The sequence below is a fragment of the Thermobia domestica genome, chromosome 10 (assembly GCF_964235325.1).
Source record: "Thermobia domestica chromosome 10, izTheDome1.hap1.1, whole genome shotgun sequence".
Lineage (NCBI taxonomy): Eukaryota > Metazoa > Arthropoda > Insecta > Zygentoma > Lepismatidae > Thermobia > Thermobia domestica.
This window is the reverse complement of record NC_137463.1, coordinates 106,243,816-106,264,678: the sequence shown is the minus strand read 5'-3', so window position 1 is coordinate 106,264,678 and position 20,863 is coordinate 106,243,816. Positions and strand designations below refer to the sequence as shown.

Sequence of the window (20,863 nt, the reverse complement as noted above, 5' to 3'; positions counted from 1 at the left end):
TTTTATTTTCTTTCCTTGTTTTGGTTTAGGGTAATCTTTAGCTTATGCACAATTATGGTAGCATATGTTTCTATTGTTGGCTAAATGCAACATTTCTCGCGCGGGTAACATGAGATAATGTGCTAAAGAGCTCTTAATTATTAATGTCTAAATAAAATTCAAGCCTAATTATTCTGTTGCTGATCATTTGTTTCGTTTGCTACCATAAGTGTGAAATTACGTATTTGTGTTTTTCAACTATGATCTGTGTGTGTAATTATAGGAAAAAGTAGTGGCAATCATTAATGTATTTATTTATTTGCTGATTACATTAGAGTTTAGCATCCCTTTCACTACCAAGATTATATGAGACGTGAACCTATAGTTTAACGTGGAATATAAACAACAGTAATGCGATAGAACCTTCGAAAGTTCTTCACCGCGAATCGAACCTGGAACCTAGTGCGCCAAGGGCATGAGTGCGGGGCGATTAGAGCACAAGGGAAAGAAGTTCAATTACCAAAGTTAATACAAAAGGAGACAAAGCTATGAATCTTTTAAGCTCTATAAGGAGTTTCGATGGGGATCCTGAAGAAGAGATACTTTCAAAATGGATTTGATTCGCTTGTGCACTGAACGCGCTGTATTATCTAATTGATTTCTAGATCAAGTGTGTATGTTCCAGGTATTGTTGAAGGATTTAACTAAATATACTCATATATTCATCGATATCCAAAAAAACTTAGAGATGTTCTCTACAATCGTGGCATCAGAATTAAAGTTCTGTTTTGACAATTACTCAGAAAGGACTAATGGATGGGTCAAGTATGACGTATTTCCGCCATTTCATTCAGATTAATTTGTTTTCGGTACGTTCAAGAGAAATTTACTGCAAACGATATAATGGCATAGTTTTTCGCTGATCTTTTCACAATATGACAAAAGGGGAGAATATCTACATCAGTTAAAAGAAAAAATCCAAAAGAGCGGTCTTCGAAAGATAACAGGGTCAAAAATAAGGAAGGGAAAGAAATCTATCTGCATGAAAGTAAAGACAATCTATCATAGGCCAAATTCTTGCAGTTTTGTTGACAGCGGAAGTAACAAAATTACTTGACTGATCCATTCGTGTACGATATGAAGATTCTATAAATAAATACAAGCTACATCAAATGTATATTTATGAAATCGGTAAATTGTTTTGAAGCCTTTCTACAAAGTTGAAGTTTGTGATACAACTTGGATTCATTAGTTGAAAGCACATTATTATTATTATTATTGGTGAAGTTATTAGGCCAAAGCAGACAAGAGATGTATTATGGTCAAGGTTGAACTGGATTCGAACTCGCAACAGATAGGCATTCTCACTATGACACGAAACCTACAATTTATCTTAATCGTAACTGCTAGTATTTTCCTCTGAGGAGCACTCCCAGCTGAATTATAGTAGGAGACTGTTACGTAATAAGCAATGCAGGTAGGTATTTCCTTGGCTGTATATAAGGGACTAGAGCAGGGATGCAAATAAGCAACAACATTTTAGTAGTCCATGGAGAGAGCTACTAGCACACATCCCACAATAGGAATCATTTACTTACCTTCGGTATGGTATTAGAGGGTGTCTACTAGATGTTTGTTGTTAAATTCCAGGCTTTCTCCAGATCTATTTATATTATTTTCCATTTTTTTTTTCAAAGAAAAGTTGTTACTGTTAATATCCCCTCCACAAGGCCAGTTGAGAAAAACGTGCAGTAACTGAAAAATAGCAACCAGGGTTCTCATCTTTAACTAACGTGTGATTCATAGCTCTTGATAATATCCCTCTCGTGTTTGTTATCGGCTTTTCTTAACAAATAGACAAAACCTAAAAGAATGTTTTACTTTCTGAAAATTTTCCTTGATTTCCAGTTCCATTTTCCAAGTACCATTTTCCCTGTCTTGTCCATTACTTTTTCGTAAAATTTCCTAAAGGAGAAGTTTCCCGTATTTCCCTGATTTCTAGATTTGTTATTGTAGCAAAAAGAGTTTTCGAACTGCCCCAAAATATGGATAAAAATTCCACCTAAATACTTTCAAGAGGTCAATGGAAACTCTGTCACGGGAAGCGTACAAAAAAAAAAAAAAAAGTCACAAGCAAGCGGAAGCAATGACAGAACTCCGACCAGATATCCCCCTGGTTGCTATTTTTTTTATTAGGACTTTTCTATTATATACAGTGAAAAATGTAAAATTAAGAAAAATCCAGGTTTGTTGTTAAATTCCAGGTACAAAAACAAATTCCAAGTTTTCCAGGTCAATAGACACCCTGCGTTAAATACTCGCACCTACAGATGAACCACTGGTCCCAGGCTTGTGGTTATTTGCATCCCTAGACTAGAGTATTAAAGTAGGATAGGACTCACCGAAACTAGAGCTATAACTAAATAGCAAAATTATTTTAGGTTCACTCGAGCAGACGGTTCTACCAAATAGAACATTTATGGGTAAAATACGGTGTGAAACATTTTTTGTGAAGGAATGAGAGTGTGAATATAAGTAATTACTGCACATCATATTGAAATGAATTCTGAGTGATAGTGAAAGTATTGTATGCGTAAGTGTGCTTTTCCACTACCCTCGTTTATGCGTGTGCTCCCTACGGACGGAGCCCCTCGCCGCCGCTCAGATCTTCCTGCTGCGCTCCTGCCCTGACTCGGTTAGATAGCATTCGTGCTTTTTAGTGGCCACCTAGCATAAGTTGATTCGTGTTTCATGCACTGTATGTAGTTTTTATGCCATACGTCTACACTATTTACACTGCGCCGTCAATCTGCAAGTAGTAATGGAGCACCTCATTTAGTGCATGATCTGCTAAAAGAAATACAAAGCTCTAACATAACCTGAAAATGTAAATGTGCCAAAATTGAGTAGAACCGTCTGCTAGAGTAATGCCATGACTTTCGTGTGTGTAGTAACTTTGTGTTTGTAAATATCCTTTTGTGTGTGTGGGGGGGGGGTACCGCCACGACTTCATCTTAGAGGTCTGCAGGGGCCGGAATTGTTAGTGAATTTATAATGTGAGACCCCACCCGAGTCCGAAATATATGTTAGCATTTAGGCCTGAGATCGTGTGATAATCAAATAAGCCCAAATTACAGAAACTTAATAATTAACTTTGTGGTGGACAAACACCGTGTGCGTGGGTTTTCTCAGGGTTCTCCCGTTTCCTCCCACTGTCTTCATTCCACCATTTCATTCATTACTCATAATCACCGTCTCCTTTAGCCTAACCGGCATAACCGTGGGACGTAAAACTGAAAGATTTTATTTCATTTCATTTAATAATTAACGTAAATATGTAGTTTTATTTACAGCAATTAGAGGTTTAATTATGCAGTTGTGCTTTAAAAGTTCTCCAGAAAGAACGGTCCAATAAATATCGTTGTAGAGCATATTTACAAAGTTAGGCCCGAGAACTATGTATATTTAAAAATTTACTACCCAGGACGGAAATGATTTATGCTTTGTAAGCCCGAAACCGGCCTGCGGACCCAGTCTGAGCTCGTGCAGACCTCTACTTCGTCTATCATGTTATATATTCAGAAGGAGGGGTTCTAGTTATTATTACTTTTACTTAATTATGCACCGAGTCAGACGGTGATGACAACAATGAATGAACAGTGGAATGAAAAAGTGGGAGGAAACGGCAGAATACCGCGAGAACCCACGTATACGTTTTTGTTCGTCAACCACAAAACCCGCTTGTCGCAAGCTAAACGAACTAGCAGAGTTTTACCACTCAGCCACCGTGTCTCCTCATAAAATTAGACAGTACCACTTTAATCCTCTCCTACAATAAATATGCTATACTATTAATTTATTTTGCCATTCAGAATATAAGTACAATATGGTATAATTAAGGACATGCTACTCGAAACTATTGGCAGAATAAATTATCTCTTTTTTATTTCCTCTAATATAACTTATGCGCTTGAGGCTAAAGATGACGGATGATTAATTAAATTATTGTGAAATTAATTTTATGCACTCTAACGTCGGGAATCGAACTCGGAACCACGTGCACCAATGGCACGCGCTAGCCATTAGAACAACGGGGACGGCTTTATCCGCATGCACAAACTGTCCTATGAACGAGAACATGACCAAAGACGGTGTTCTCGCTGCTGGTAGCAGACAACGCTAGAAGCAGACGATGCAAGCGACTTACGACTCCTACCAGTAGAGGCGCTAGAGTCAGTTTTGTGGCATTCTGGGAGAAATTTGAATTTCCATTCGTTGTATAGGAAGTGGTGCCTCTTATAATACTCACTCTACGATACATATATTCATGTGCTCTTTGCCACTGTTAGGTGTATAACTCGGTTGCTGCAGGATATAACAATTTGTTTTTATTTTCGTTGAAAATTTGTGTATTAGAGAGAAGAATACTTTATTGTGTTTTGCACCACTATAGTTAATAGAGAAAAAGTGATTAAATCCTTTGGAATGATATTTTCTTGAGAATAGCAGAAAAAAAATAACATTGAATAAGTGTGAATTGAGATAACGACAGTTCTTGTGAATAAAATGTCATCCAATGGTAGTGGTGAAAATATGAATAATTCTGATAATGCACAAATAGTAGGTGCTATTTCCTATGATGCTAACAGTGAGCAACAGAATATGTCACCAGCTCCAAATCAACCAAGGCAACCCGCAAATTTGCAGGGTTTATTGAGATATTGCATGGAAGCAACACCGCGACAAGATGCTTCAGAAGAGGCCCAATGCTTACCTATGGATCAAGAAGTAAGTAACTAAAAATTAAAGTTAGGAAAAATATGGAAGAAAATTTGGAGTATGTTTAGTATAAGGGGTCCAGAAGCACGTAAAAAACACAAAATTTACAGGAGAAATGAATGATGTAACATAACGTAACCAAATCTAACTTAACCTAAGCTAACCTGAACTAACCTAAACTAAACTAATATTAGTAGAAATAAGCGAAGTTCTATCATTTTTTGGAAAATTATCCGGGGCCTCTACACTAATATATCATAAACTAAACTAACAGAATGTGAACAAAAATTACCAAAATTGTAATATTTTTAGAGAAAGGAGCGGGGCCCCTTCTGCTAAATATAGGCCGAAAATTTGTCAAAATTATAGTTTACGAGCAATAGTCCGTCAAGTTAAAATAACATTTTTCATTCACTTTTCTTGCTTTAAATGATTCTCGAAGGCGTTCTGTGCAAACAGATGTGCACTGGGAATGACCATGCTAGTGCCGGAGTAATAATAGCAGGAAAATGTAAAAATCATCAATTTTTTAGACCTCTTTAAAAGGGTATAATAGAGTGGGGTTGGGTAGAGTAGAGTAACGATCGGGTTAGCTTAAGGAAGTTTTGACCCATTTAGTTAAATTAATTTCTCGTCTCTGCGTAAGGGTACCAACTGGAGCGTCTCTGTACATCCGCAGCCATGTTCAGAATACAACTGCTCGTTGCTTTGCCAGAATCCAATCATGTGGTAACCTTGTACGAAGTAGGGGGCGCGGTGGCTCAGTGGTAGAGCGTTCACCTCTGGTGCTTGGGGTCCCGGGTTCGATCCCAGCCTCCGCCAAGTGAACTTTGTGGTGGACAAACACCGTGCTCGTGGGTTTTCTCGGGGTTCTCCCGTTTTCTCCCACTTTCTTCATTCCACCATTTCACTCATCTCTCATCATCACCGTCTCCTTTAGCCTAACCGGCATAACCGTGGGACGTAAAACAAAGATTTCATTTCATTTTCCTTGCACGAAGTAGTTCCCTTCGCTTGCGAAATAGTTCCATGTTCATAGCCGCTTATAAAGAAAAATAAACGCAACTTCCCCTCTTCTTACATATTATCAAGCACTCAAGCAAGCAAATTATCTATTTCTTCCTGGCATATTTTCAAAATTTAGCTAGAAACGGACGACCAGCTTTGGAACTTAACTCCGAAAAATTACAATTCTTTTACGATTTGCATATAAATACGAAGTCCGTATGTATGCATAAAATTACAGTGCAAAAAGCAAAAAACCACCTGTGCTAGGTAGTCACTAAAAGGGCACGAGTGCCATCTAACCGAGTAGGTGCAAGGCGAAACGGATTCCGAGCGTCAGCGTGGGGGTGTCTCTGAAGGGAGCAGACGCGTCAGCGAAGATGGGGATACGCATAAAGCGAGAGTAGTGAAAACGAATGGTTTGGGTTTTGGCATTGATACGAGTTTCAGTAGCACTTGTCATGGTTGACACGAGTAGCGCTCCACTTGTAAATATAAAATATAACTTCTGTACAGTGTAACAGAAGGGTCATTCCATATGAATTCACCAGATTGAAGGAACATTTGTTGCTTCATAGTCACAGATTTGGCTTTTTTTTTTTTTTTTTTTTTTTTTTTTTTTTTTTTTTTTTTTGTACTGAAAGGTAGTGTGCTCTAGGTAATAGAAATGCAATATGAGAGTTTTTTAATAGATACTGCGGAAAATACAGGGTGTTCAAAAAGTGACGAATTTCTCCAAATTGGCCGTTTCTGAAAAACACCCTACGACAGAAAATGAGCCATATCTCAACAACTATTTGACCAATTGTAATGATTTTGGTCTTGTTTGAAAATGGAAGGTCTGTACAAACCGAAGATGTCATTTTTACATGCGTAACTCCAAAAATCTCAGAACAATCTTGCGAAATATACAAAAAACACTATCCAAAATAACACCCGAAATGACAATTTTTTAAACGGTGAATCCCAGGAGATAAAACAAAATAATTTGGTACATCACCTTATCAACACATACACAATAACATAAATAAATATTAAAAAGGTATTATTTCTGACAATGAAATTATCACAATTTTATTGTACCCTTACCTGGTTGCTGTCTGACGCTTTAGAAGAGTCTGTATTTTCGCAAAGACATGTACTCTTTCGTTTCCCTTTAATTAATTTTTGGAGCATATCCTTATAATCTTTATGCGAATTGTTTGCAGCATCAACGTGACATTGTGATTATATGTAGGGCCACACAATCTTTGAAACGTAACTGGCAAAAGTTAGAAAATCCAATAATGTTCTAGTGAATGTTTCTCCTTAAAATATATAAAGATTTTCTTTAAGTTGAAGAATAATAGCCTCTTCTGCTTCAAGATCTTTCCATTCCCAACTGGCACAGATATACAATCCTTTTTACCAGCACACTCGACTTATATCGGTAAGTAAAATTCTTGAACTCATCTTATAGTATCTTGGCGTACACTTGCTTCTTTTCTTTTCCCAGGTTTGTATGAATCAGAGCCATCTATTGAATATGTGAAGAATGTACATTGTTCAGTTCTGCCATCTGTGGGTAAGTAACAAAACTACTTAGCTACATGAGAAACAACTCCAAACTTGTACAGTATAGTGAGTGTTGACATTGTCTGAGTGGGTAAAAATGGAGACTTGTTTTCTTTGTAGTGGTGAGCATGTGGAGATACAGCCATTGTACTCTGTGATTAGTTTAAGAGCAGAAAACCAAGAACTTCTTAAATTAAGAGCAAGACTTGTCCAGAATGAAACAGGTGACTTTGCTTCACTACATATTTGTGAGAGTCACAAGATATGAACATAACCAAAGAAGATGCTGTGACCCTCTGAATTTGCATTCTCATAAACCACGAAAGAAATCTCTTAAAACTATAACACTGAAAATGTGTAAAGTCAATCTTACAAATCTGAACATTGCACCAGGACAGAAAGTGTGCATTACATGCTACCAAAATATTTTTACTGCAGGTAAAACGGAGCAACAAGATACATGTGCTTCACAGTCTGAAGATATAGAGTTTTCTGAACCAAGTACGTCTTTGGAGGGACTGAACACCTCCCTCACTGCTGTTGGGTGTTTACCTCTCAAAGTTAAGAAACTATCCAGAAAAAGGCGTACACCATACATGAAAAAGAAACTGTTAGATTTAAGTGCAAAATGTGTTCAAACAGCAGCAGATCTATTACATGTTCCTCCTCATAAGTTACACAGTGTTCCAACACCGTGCACTACATGTTCAGACTGTGACACATTGATGGAGGGGCTCAGGAGAAAATTTGCTGTATCTACCATCCCGGATAAGGTGCAAATACTGACTCTAGTTCCTAACTCATGGACTATACCACAGACTATGGAATATTTTGAAACAACTGAATACATGGTTAGACAAGCACGTACGATCAGAAACACAGAAGGTATTCTATCCAAACCTGGCAAAAGAAAAGGTGCAAGTGTAAGCAATGATACTATAAAATGTGTTCAAGAATTTTATCTACATGATGATATAAGTCGAGTTTGTGCTGGTAAAAAGGATTGTGTGTCTGTGCCGACTGAGAATGGGAGGGAATTGAAACAGAAGAGGCTGTTATTGTTCAACTTGAAGGAAATCTTTACATATTTTAAGGAAAAGCATCCAACAGAAAAAATTGGATTTTCTAAATTTTGCCAGTTACGTCCCAAGGAGTGTGTGACCACTGTAAGCCGTGGAATACATTCTGTTTGTGTATGTAAATATCATTAAAATGTCAAGCTGATGCTACAAGCCATACACATACAAGATTATAAGGGTATGCTCCAAAAATTGGTTTGTACATTAGAGAATGAAGAATGCATGATTCATCGCTGCAAAAACTGTCCATCAGAAGAGTTTGTCAAGTCGGAACTGCTGCAATCCGAAATGTTTAACCTTGTAGATACTATAAAGTACTACCAGTGGGGAAGAAACGGACAGATCAACTATTGCATGCATAGAACAGCCATGGGATGACTTTATTGACAAACTGGTTACTAATCTTTCAAAACTTACAGCTCATCACTTCATTTCTAAATGTCAGAGCACTTTTTTGCAAATATCAAGGGAAAACATAACATAAGAAACAGTTATCATTATTGCTGATTTCTCTGAAAATTATTCCGTTGTAACTCAGGATTCCATTCAGAGTTTTCATTGGAGTACTTGTCAAGCTACGGTTCATCCGTTTCTGGTCTATTACAGAGATGCTTCTGGGTCTGTCTGTCACCTCTGTATGTGCGTAATAAGTGACTGCTTGCAGCATGATACAAATACATTTTGGTCATTTCAGAAACACATTGTTGCTCATATTAGAAAAGTTGTTCCGGAAGTGGCCCATATTTTGTATTTCAGTGACGGCTCAGCAGCACAGTATAAAAATTACAAAAACCTCACAAATTTGTGCTACCATCTGGAAGATCATGGCACAATGGCGGAGTGGCATTTCTTTGGCACAAGCCATGGAAAAACGGCATGTGATGGTATCGGTGCCACTGTGAAACGAATGGCTACTCACAACAGTCTTAAACACCCAAGAGATAATATGATATTAACTCCTGAAGATCTCTTCAATTATGCAGACAAGAATATCACTGGCATCAAAATATTGTATGTTTCATCATCAGAAATATCTGCTTCTTCCATTGCTATGGAGAAAAGGTACACTAATACACAGCCAATTCGTGGTATCAGGCACTATCATAGTTTCATCCCCATACCAAATTCACTAACAATTCAAGTGCACAGAGTTTCTGGTTCTCTTCATTCACACAATGTACACTTGGGTAAAAGGGAGCATGTACAGTTACAAGTTACTGAGTTACAAGTAGAGCAGTACGTAGCTTGTGTTTATTGTGGAAAATGGTGGTTGGGAAAGATCATTGATGTTTCACAAGAAAATGGTGATGTAAAAGTACAGTTCATGCATCCTAATGGTCCATCTATGTCTTACACTTGGCCCTCAACTCCTGACACATGCTGGATCCTCACAGGCCATGTCTTGAAGATCATCAATGTTTCCATCACATCAACAGGACGAACATATTACATCAGTGCAGAAGATACTGCCAATATCGTTTCCCTCTTCCAGAAGCAGTATTTGTAAGTATTTCTCGGTGGGAGCTTCTACATGCTGTACCTTCATACCATTGTCTTTTTTGGACATACTGTGATTATTATGTTATATCCTTGTTCATAACGATGTATAATTGGAGCATTTTGCCTTCTATTATGTGCGTGTTAATTCTTACACAGTAGTGACGTACTTCCACATATCTTCTGGTGTGCTAGAACTGTTCAATTTGTGACATATGTGTTGTGTTTGCGGAAATATGGACTCTTCTAAAGCGTCAGACAGCAACCAGGTAAGGGTACAATAAAATTGTGATAATTTCATTGTCAGAAATAATACCTTTTTAATTTTTATTTATGTTATTGTATATGTATTGGTAAGGTGATGTACCAAATTATTTTGTTTTATCACCTGGGATTCACCATTTAAAAAATTGTCATTTCGGGTGTTATTTTGGTTAGTATTTTTTGTCTAGTTCACAAGATTTTTCTGAGATTTTTGGAGTTACGCATGCAAAAATGACATCTTCGGTTTGTACAGACCTTCCATTTTCAAACAAGACCAAAATCATTACAATTGGTCAAATAGTTGTTGAGATATGGCTCTTTTTCTGTCGTAGGGTGTTTTTCAGAAACGGCCAATTTGGAGAAATTCGTCACTTTTTGAACACCCTGTATTTTCCGCAGTATCTATTAAAAAGTTCTCATATTGCATTTCTGTTACTTAGACCACACTACCTTTCAGTACAAAAAAAATCAGCCAAATCTGTGGCTATGAAGCAACATGCATCTGGTGAATTCGTATGGAATGACCCAGAAGTTAAACTGTGGTACACCGCCGGTGATAAATAGTTTCTAATACAGTCGTCTCTCATATGCGCTCAGTTAGGCTTGCTATACACTATGAGATAAATCCTTGAAAATATCTTAGGATTTATCTTCGGAAAAATGCTATGAGATATCTCTTAGGAAATCCTCCCTTTTGTGCCATACGTGTGAAGAGTTTTCTTGTCTGACCGAATGACGTTTTTCAGTGTTATGAGATAGTTCTATTTAATAAAAGTGCAAAATTGGTGAATTCCTATGCTACACTGCACATCCTACTGATATTAATACCAGGCACTATATGTTAAATTGGATACCTCTAAAGATAAATAATTAAAAGTCAGAAGGGTGCTGGTGTGCATTTGGTGCACCACATTTTAGAAGATTTACAGGTAAAATTCAATACTTTGCATGAAAAGACACGTTTATAAAGAACATATTTCTGCAAGCAATAGCAGGCTTTCCATGCTCCTATATTTCCTATTTTTCCTATACCGGTATATTTGCATCTCTTCCTATATACTCCTATATTTCCTACATTTTAACAAAACCTCATATATTTTTGTGGCATTGCTACTTCCACTTGTGCAAATGACATAAGGAAACAAGGTGATGATGGTTGGAGGACCTCTTGCCTCCACAATAGGGTGGTTGAATGGAGGCTCTTCTGTGTTTCGTCCTTTCTGCTTATTGTCTAAAGATAATTACACCAGACAATATGCAGATTGCGCAAAAAGTATTCATACACCTACGAAATGGAACAAAAAGTAAACTAGTTTCGTCATATTCATTAAAAAGTTCTATGGAGTAGTGATTTTAAAGACTTACAAATAATTTATTTAGGTATATCAATACTTTTTGCATTAACTGTAAGCAGATAATTGTAGAATGTGTTACACATAGTCAAATCTTACCTTAAAAATTTTACCTTGCCTTACAAACACTGATTTCCTGATGCAGATCATTTTTGCACTTTTCCGTCGTTACTTAGTACTGCTGAGCTACATACGAAAACACTAAGAAACTCGTATAAAATTTTGCAATAAGATAATTACCCATTTAGTTGTATTTAGAGTAGAATGTATGTTCATATAACAATTGGTGTAATTTCCATGTTTTTTTAATTCTTTTTTTATTTATTTATTTCTATCTATTGGATAATTCAAATATTCCTTTTTCACAGCCTCACGAAACCTCCTACCTAGTTATATCATAACTACTGTTACAAGTTTGAATGTGAATAACACAGAGAGTATTAACTCCAAGACTATTTATTTTGGTCATGTTTTACATTGAATCATTTTTCGAAATGTCCCCCCTTGGCCTTGATGCAGGCACGAAATCTGTCCGGCCACTGGTCAATGGCGGTACGCACCACGTCCATGGGAAAATTGTTTACTGCTCGGGTCAAGGATTGTTTCAGACTGTCGACAGATAGATGCCGTTTATGGCAGACCTTTGGCTGAAGGACTGTCCAAAGATTGTAGTTCAACGGGTTAAAGTCTGGGCTGCTAGAAGGCCAATCGGAGGTAGAAATGAAGTCGGGGACGTACCGTGCCAGTCAGTCCTGGGTTGTTTTCACTTTGTGGCCTGGAGCGGAATCCTGTTGGAAGGTCCACCTTTCTCCACGGAACATGGTAGCAGGTGTCCTGATACACCTTGGCAGATGTTTTAACACCTTGTTCGCAAAATGCAGCTGGGTTGTGCCTGAATAGCTCACTCACCACCAAACCATCAGTGAGGCAGGATGATGTGCCCTCAACGCTTGCAGCTATCTCAGCAGCTGCAGTAGATGACTTTGCATACACACGGTCATTTTGGGCGTTGTAGGTCTGCTCAATTGTGAACACCTTTTCGTCAGTGAACAGTCTTTCTGTACAGATTGTTGGCGTAACGGCGCAACAGTCTCTTTGATTTAAGGACCCTCTGCGACATTAATGTTTGGGTCAGACAGTGACCAGTCCGCCTCTTATACGCCCGTAGATATAGGTCACTCCTGAGCACACAAGACATGGAATTTCTGCTGATGTTCACCTCAGCAGCCATCACACTTTGTGTTCGAACAGAATATCTTCGAATTCTTGCTGTGACTGCTTTCTGGACCTGCGGGGTTCGTACCGTTCGTGGTCTGCCACTCCTTGCGCTGTCAGCTGCCGTTCCAGTCTCGGTGTATCGCTGTATGGCACGATACACGAATCTCTTGCTGATTTGTAGGGGTTTCAGGAGGTTGAAAATCTCACCTGCTGTCTTCCCGACCTTGTGTAGCGCAATTACTGATACACGATTTTCGTAATCGCCCCACTCCATCAGAACTCAGTACAATACCAACGTATGTCATGAACAGTCAACACACACTACACGCTTTATACACAGATGGCAGCACTGTGCCATTCCGGATGCCTATAGCGCCACTCCAAACTTTGTGACAATATTTATGATATAACTATGTATATTTTTTCGTCGCGATTTCCTATATTTTTTTCATTAGCATTGGAAAGCCTGCAATATTATTAAATATAATCTAACAATTATAACAGTATTTTATATTTACAAATGTAGGGTTAGTAGTGTAAAATCATTCATTACACTACTGTTTTACGACAAATAAAATATGTGAGGGGCAATGTTTAGCAGAAAGGGTCCAGCTATGTTTTCTAAGAAATGTTACAGTTTCGGTAGTTTTTGGTCGCATTTGTTTAGTTTAGATTGGTCCAGGTTATGGTTAGATTACGTTATGTTGTGTTAGATTATATTAGTATATGAGTCCAGGTAAATTTCAAAATGTATATGGGTCATTACCTTCGCTGATGCGCCTGCTTCCTTCGGACGCAGTCCGTCGCTAACTCGGCGGACCTCCATTTCCAACTGGTAAAGGAGCTTGTAGCCATGATTTGTCGTCTAAGGAACAGTTGAGAATTGATTCTAATCCCTTTTTTAATTGTTCATCGAACTTCTCTAGTAAGTCATCTTCTCGCCAACAAGAACATCGGAGAAAGTACAATAATAACCTTGGTATTGAAAGTGATGCTCGTAATATATAATATGCAGAATGGGCTGAAATTTTAGCTAATCTGGAAAAGAATAAGTCTAATTTGGAGATCTTTTCTGATAATATTTTGCTCCGTGCGTCGACCGAAATGGCAGCGCCTAACAGTTCAGCATTACATGATGTTAGAAGCCGAATTCCTGGTGCTGATTCATTAAAACTCTGATAGAGTTTCTCAGTTTGATCATCTGTGGCGCCCAGAAAGCTCACTAGCGGATCGCCCTGTTGCACTCCGCGTTGTGACAAAATGATATTTTCTCCTATAAAAAGGTTACTTGGTTAAGAGTAACATTGGTAAATGTATGGATAGAAGGTTGGAAAATTATTTTTGACGAAAGAAGCATAGAATCACGGTTGATTTCATTAAAAGCATTGCGAAAATTAATTTTCAAAAATGCTTTTACTTGAGTGTGAGAAGATGAATAATAAATTCGTGCTGCGTGGACGGCAGTTTCTTCCCCAGATGGTACGCAAACCCCTAATTGATATGGTGATAAAATGTGGATTAATGAGTCATGCATTCGGAAACAAACAATCTTAGTAGACAAGCGTCTCCATACATTTCCCACAGCTATTGATCTGATACCACCGCTTCTCTTGAGGGCTATAAGTGACGCACCAAAGAAAATAGGTCTAAGCATGACAGGTACATTTCCAGATATGATTAAATGTAGTAGTTCACATGTATAAGTGATCAGACGCTTTTTTTGATTCGAAGTCTTGACTTAGTATCAAATCTTTTAGAATTGAGGGCGTAGATTATCCATTCCACCAGCCAATCCAGACGGAAAGGATTTCAGTGCTTTTAAAAATTCTGCAGATGATTCTCTGGGTACAGAAGTAGAAGCTTCAGGAGGTTCTGGACTAGCGAATGAGTCGGAGTGAGCAGGATGCTTTTCTCTAAGAGCTTTCAACACTGACGCATCTGGTGTGGTCATTATGTCTTCAGAAATCAATAATCTCACTGCAACATTAGTATCTTCGTCTGATAATTTCTGTTCGATGATCTTGGAGTTGAAGGGCTTTTGCTACTTTGCAAGGTTTATAGTAGGCTTTTAAATGCTGATTTAATAGTGCTTCCCGATGATTTTGAGACCAGTTTTTTGACTCATTGTTTCACCCAAGTGGTGAGATTTGAGGCTTTTTCAGAAAGTGGTGGGATGCATAGAACCACATATGGAAAGAGAAAAAAGGTCGATCCAAGATTCGAAATCGTTATTATTTGTGATATTTTTAATTATTTCACATAAATAATCTGCTACAGATGAACGGGCGCCTCGTGCGACTCGACGAAGGATCGGAATATTGGCCTTTTAAGTGACAAAGAAGATCGCCTAGTTTGGCTGATGATTCTTGCGAATTGATATCCAGAACTTCGTATGATAATAAATGTGATAAATAATTGACGAGGTGGTTTGATTTTGCAGTGGTTCGTTATTTTGAATATATCGCGATGACACTTGCCAATATGAACGGACAAACCCCTTTGATTGAGAAAATATTGATTGCAATGTTGGCATCGCACTTCGTTTGATGCGTCAGAAACTTCCAGTGCAGAGTTAGTCTTAAACATATCTGAATCACAGACACATGTTATTGGAGGCCACAGGCTCAGTCTCATTGCCATCTTCCTGATTAACGGTAGTTTCACCTGAAGAGTTGTCAATTCTAAAAGTCTCGACTGTGTTCATAATAAATTGAATGTGCAGATATTGATATTATGTTAAGAATTTAAAATAATTTAAAACAAACTGATTTAATTTAAATAATAATGAACGATACTGTCCTTTTCATTGTTGAGATCAACTGAAATAACGAAATACTTTAGTCCACAATTGTTAGAATTCTAAAAACTAATTTGATTAAGGATATGTTGTCACTAAAACGATTTAAATACGGTTTGCACCCCACTTATATATCGATCATGATGAACACTGTCAGTGCACTTCGACACATCCAAATGCTAATATTCCCTGTTTGTAGGAGAGTTCTTACAGAGAGAAGTCTTGAAGCACACCAGTATACAACACACACACACATTGAGTTGAGTTGATGTTGAGTTTAATGTCCCTTTTCAACAGCGAGGCTATATGAGACGTGGACCTACTAATTAACGTGGAATCCGAACCACATGAGCTCCCGCCGGAAATCGAACCCGGGCCTCCCACGCCAAAGGCGCGTACGCTAACCGCTTAGCCACGGATGAGCTCACACACATATTATATATATATTATAATGTATACACTCTATTGTATGAGAACATGAACATTAGCTACTTAAAGTCTAAATTTTTTTCCAAGTGAACAAACAACATTGCCATCGCTTCATAAGCTTATTTGCTTCCAGTGACGTAACTAGAGGGGGAGGCAAACGAGGCTTGTGCCTCGGGCGCAAAATTGGGCTAATATTTGGAGGAGCGCTTTGGTTTGGTTGGTCAGGGGGGGGGGAGGCTAAGCCGAGTTCTTGGCCCCGGGCGACAACTAGCGTAGTTGCGTCGCTGTTTGCTTCTTTCTTGCACTTATCGATCTGCTTGTTTGTTTTTATTACAATAACTCGAAGCGGACGGTAACTTGCCTGATTGCTTGGGCGACATCTTTAAATAGTGGCGCGCGCTCCGCGTATTTTGTCATTGGTTGTAACCGTTTTCTCTTATAAATCTGATTTTGGCCCAAAATTTCGATAACATTATGGAGATATGCTTTTACTTGGATCCGAAATATCCTTAGTATATTTTAACAATACATTAATTGCCAGTGCATTTGGTGTGGACTATTTTCATAGGGAGAGTCAACTGTTGTTGCTAACTTACAAATATTTTTCACTTTTCCTTCAAGAATCATTGTCAAACAGTTGTGTTATTTCAGAAAAAATGGGCTGAAATGTTCATTATATCATACACATAAAAGAAGAACGTTTGTATTCACTGTTTTTATTTACGATATTAAGTTCATTCTAATTCAGGTCATTGCAAAGCCTTTCGTTAAAGATGAGGAAGTGGTCAGAACGTCAAAAAATGAATAAAAGATGAATTAAAAAGGATAAAAACACTTTTATAGAAGAGGGCCACGGTGGCTCAGTGGTAGATGAGGTCCCTGATTCGATCTCCGGCCAAGTAAGTTTGTGGTGGACATCATCATATCCGTGGGCCCACATTTATCACTCACACTAATTGTTCCATCACTATTCACTTGTCTTAATCATTGTCTCCGTTAGTCAAACGGGCATAATCGTTGGACGTTAAACTGAAATGTTTAATTTCAATACTAGTTTCATAGAGATCAGTGCTTAATGCTGTCACGTCCTACGGATGTTTTCAGTCATTTCCTGTCTGGAAACAACTAATGTCAACTCAAAAAAGAAAGAACGGAACAATTGAAGATGAGAAAAATAATTTGAATGAAGAAAGAAAAAGTAAAACAAGAAAACTGCTGCAACCTGCAAAGAGCCGAAGAAAGAGAAAGAAAATATCGCTGGCAAATCAACAAAAGAAGTTAGAGTTGATGATAAATGAGCTGTTTGAAGATCGTAATAATGAATCAGGAGTTTTTAATCTTACTTTAAATACTAGTTCGTAAATATTACTCCTGAATATACTTCATAAATATTCCTACCTTACAAAACCACTCCCTGACGTATTCACATATTTGATTATCTATGTCGTGTCACTTATTCGTATACATTGTGTTGTACTTCGGAATATTAGGGGAGATGGGAAACCTCAAAAATACTTAAAATTTCAACAATTTTTTTTTCTGGTGATTTCTACGTATCTTGAACAACAGTGACACTTTTAACATCCATCGCATCTATGAAAGCTTAAAAGTATTTTGCGGACAAATTTGTACCCATAGGTTATTAAAGGCCAGCACGCCTGATTGCAGTAGACATTTTGGTGTATTTTATTTATTTATTTATTTTATTTTTATTTATTTATTTATTTATTTATTATTATTATTTTTTTTTTTGTGACATTCAAATATTTTCTGTGATTTCTACAGAGGCGACAGTGGTTGAATAATGTCCTGCAATCCATGACTGAGGACGTTATTGAAACGTTAATGAACGCCATAGAAACATTGAAGCAGGCAGCGGAATTAAGACCTGAAGATGATTCTACTAGATTCGAGGAAGCCCTAGAAACAATCTCTGAATATGTGGATAACATGGATATTGCTAATGGTAAGTAAATTAATTAACTAGTTAATTTACTAGTTTATTTATTTTGAAGTTTTCACATCACAGTTATGTTCAAAGTAGTTTATTTTGATAAATACTTTTTTCCAAAGAATTTAAAATCGATGATTGTGCTTAGAAATTTATACACTATACAGAAAGTGTAATGTACTGGAACATGGATATGATTTATTCCTCTATTTGATAACTTGATTCCGATATTGGCAAAAGTACGTAGAGAGAATTCACCATTGAGTATGATCTTCTTTCTATTTTATAAATGTAGAATAAAATTGAAAATAGACAAGTTATTCTGTTCTTAATCACAAAATTACATTAAACCTACGGATAGATTTCTTTTCAAGTCTGTGCTTGCTTTGAAAATTTGGATTATAATTGCCTTTTTGTGAGCGATGAATCGAATAGAATGACTCTCTGAATAGAAATTGATACATTTTCAACTTGTAAGGTGCAATTTTTACCACTGTTGCACTATTTTAGTAATTATTTACTTTCTTCATAAAGAATGAGCACTTCGACTACTGAAAATATAAGAAAAAGTGAAAGATATTTGGTTAGGATTTTACACAGGAAACTGATGCTGATATGTCCATAATATGGTAAAATGTATTTATTTGTATTTATTTACTATGCTATTATTTAAAGTGTTTTCGTCCTATGCATACAATGCTAGAAATATGAAAAATATTCTTGGTTTATACTTTTTTGTTATTATTTTTTAGATTTTCATAAGATTGGTGGTTTTTGTATTTTTAACTCCTGCCTCAACTCATCGCATAGTTCCTTACGGTGGAGAGCTGCTGAGATAATCGCTGAATTGACTCAAAATAATCCTTACTGCCAGAAAGAAATTCTCAAACAGAAGTTTCTTCCCGTGCTGCTCAATATGTTGGACAAAGATCCTAGTGAACAAGTAAAAATTAAGGCATTATATGCAATATCGTGTAAGTAATTAACGGTTATTGATTGTGTACAAAATAAGAATTATTATTAGTACTTAATTTGTTCAATTCTTATTGGTCCTCAAGTAATAATTCATAATAGATTTAATTTGTATTACGTTTATTGTTTTTAATTTGCTATTGTATGTTACAGTTCAAAGATTAAATTTTCATCCAAGAAAGGAAACTAAAAGTAATTGCTGATAAATACTATAGGATGCATATTGAGTGAAGATAATTTTACCTTGTATCCAATGATATAAATTCATACCATGTTGGTGTTCACTAATATCTTTTTTCAGTAATTTCTGTACGCTGCTCGATTGGTGACATGTGTGCTGGTAGAGCTATTGTGGTTCTTTTTTCTGGAGCATGAGGTCCCTAGTTCGATTCCACTTTGCGCTAAGTGGACTCTGTGCTGGATAAATACAGTGTAAGGGTTTTCTTGGGGTTATCCCGGTTCTTCTCACTTTCTTTTTTCCATCATTTCGTTAATATCATCATCTCTGTTTCCGTTAAGCCTCGGTGCATAATCTTGAAACGTTGGGCTTAAAAAAAAGTTTCCTGTCTCCTAGTAGAACTCTTTATAGAGAAAGTAGACGAAGTCTTCAGTTTATAAAAAAAATCCATAACGTTTTAAATAGGTATTTTCACTGGAGGTGATTTTTACGTTTCTTCATGATAATAATTAACTTTCCTGCCTATTGAAGATTTAAACTGAAAATTTATTTTACGTTTCTGTATGAAGGGTTCTACTAGAAGACAAAAATCAACACAGTGTCACTAACGTTGCAGCGTACAGAAGTCATTGAAAAGTGACAACAAATACCGAAGAATATAAATTAATCTCGAATTCACTGGATGCAAGGTCATATTATCTTTATTTTAGTTATATATATATATATATATATATATATATATATATATATATATTGTTACACAGTTGTGCCTCGAAGTCCTAAGCCGGACTCACATTATGGGCAAGACGCCCGCGCTTTTCAAATTGTATGTGTAGTAAGGAAAAGAAAGATAGGGAGAGCGGAGTCAGTTGAGGTTTAAATTGGTTTAGCAACCTGATGCCTCATTGACACCAATCCACACGCATGTATTAGTGGTATGACCCTAGCTTTGATTTTACTCAGATCACAGAGCTGGGTCCTAGAGGCAATAGTTAGGGAATACCACGAGAGCAATAAATATATAAAATCTATTATGTAGTTAAAACTAGGTATAAAACAAAAACTGTAAAAAGAAATGTAAAATAGGAATTTCAATCCCGGCGTGATAGAGAAAAATCATAGAAATACTAGAAGTCTTAACCACTATTGAGCATGCGCGTGAAGAAGTCTCTCCCATGCTCAATGAGGCTCGTGACGTCGCCTTCGAGCTACGTCAGAAAAGGCAGAAATGCGTGGGACGAAGCGCCTTTATTAACGAGGCTTGTCTGCCGCACCGGTTGATTCTACGGACGGACGACTAACAGTGAACTTCGCTCTGGTTAGGGACGCTCTTAGAAAAATCAGGTATGTGCTAATTTTTTCTAAGTTCCCCCTCCACATGGGATGAGCACTTTGAGATTGTTTAGTGATCAATATGAGTTTCATGTTCAAGTCCCTTCAATCGGAGACCAAATTCCCTCTTCGAGAATTAACACTTTTCCCTTCGGGCCAATGCAAGTTGCGATGTACGAAGTTCATACTTTACTATTTTCAATAACTCGCGGTTTAGCATAAAAACCTTCTAGCACCCATTGAGTATTATAGGGGTTGTGCTCCCACTTGAATAATGTAGAAAAACTTCCAAGTTGTAACTCCAAGTAACCGATTTTGTTAAATTCATCTGTATTCTTATTTTTATTTTTTTTTTAATAAAAAGTAAAGTGAAATGGTCTCTTTGATTCAGTCAAGCTATCCCACCTAGTTAGATTCAACTCACAGTCTTCAAGTGTTACCTGGGTTTCGATTCCTAGTACCAAGCTCTACCACTGT

At 37.1% G+C, this 20,863-nt stretch overlaps 1 protein-coding gene across 1 annotated transcript in view; it reads left to right on the top strand.

Annotated features, from left to right (window-relative positions):
* Positions 1-4,262: 4,262 nt before the first annotated feature.
* The window catches only part of LOC145662630 (hsp70-binding protein 1), a 30,785-nt gene continuing 14,184 nt past the window's right edge, over positions 4,263-20,863 (top strand). The window contains exons 1-3 of the mRNA XM_081728396.1: positions 4,263-4,767; positions 17,739-17,919; positions 18,657-18,878. Of these exons, the coding sequence (XP_081584522.1) occupies positions 4,546-4,767; positions 17,739-17,919; positions 18,657-18,878 (625 nt within the window). The 5' untranslated portion in view covers positions 4,263-4,545. The remainder of the gene's footprint in view (positions 4,768-17,738; positions 17,920-18,656; positions 18,879-20,863) is intronic.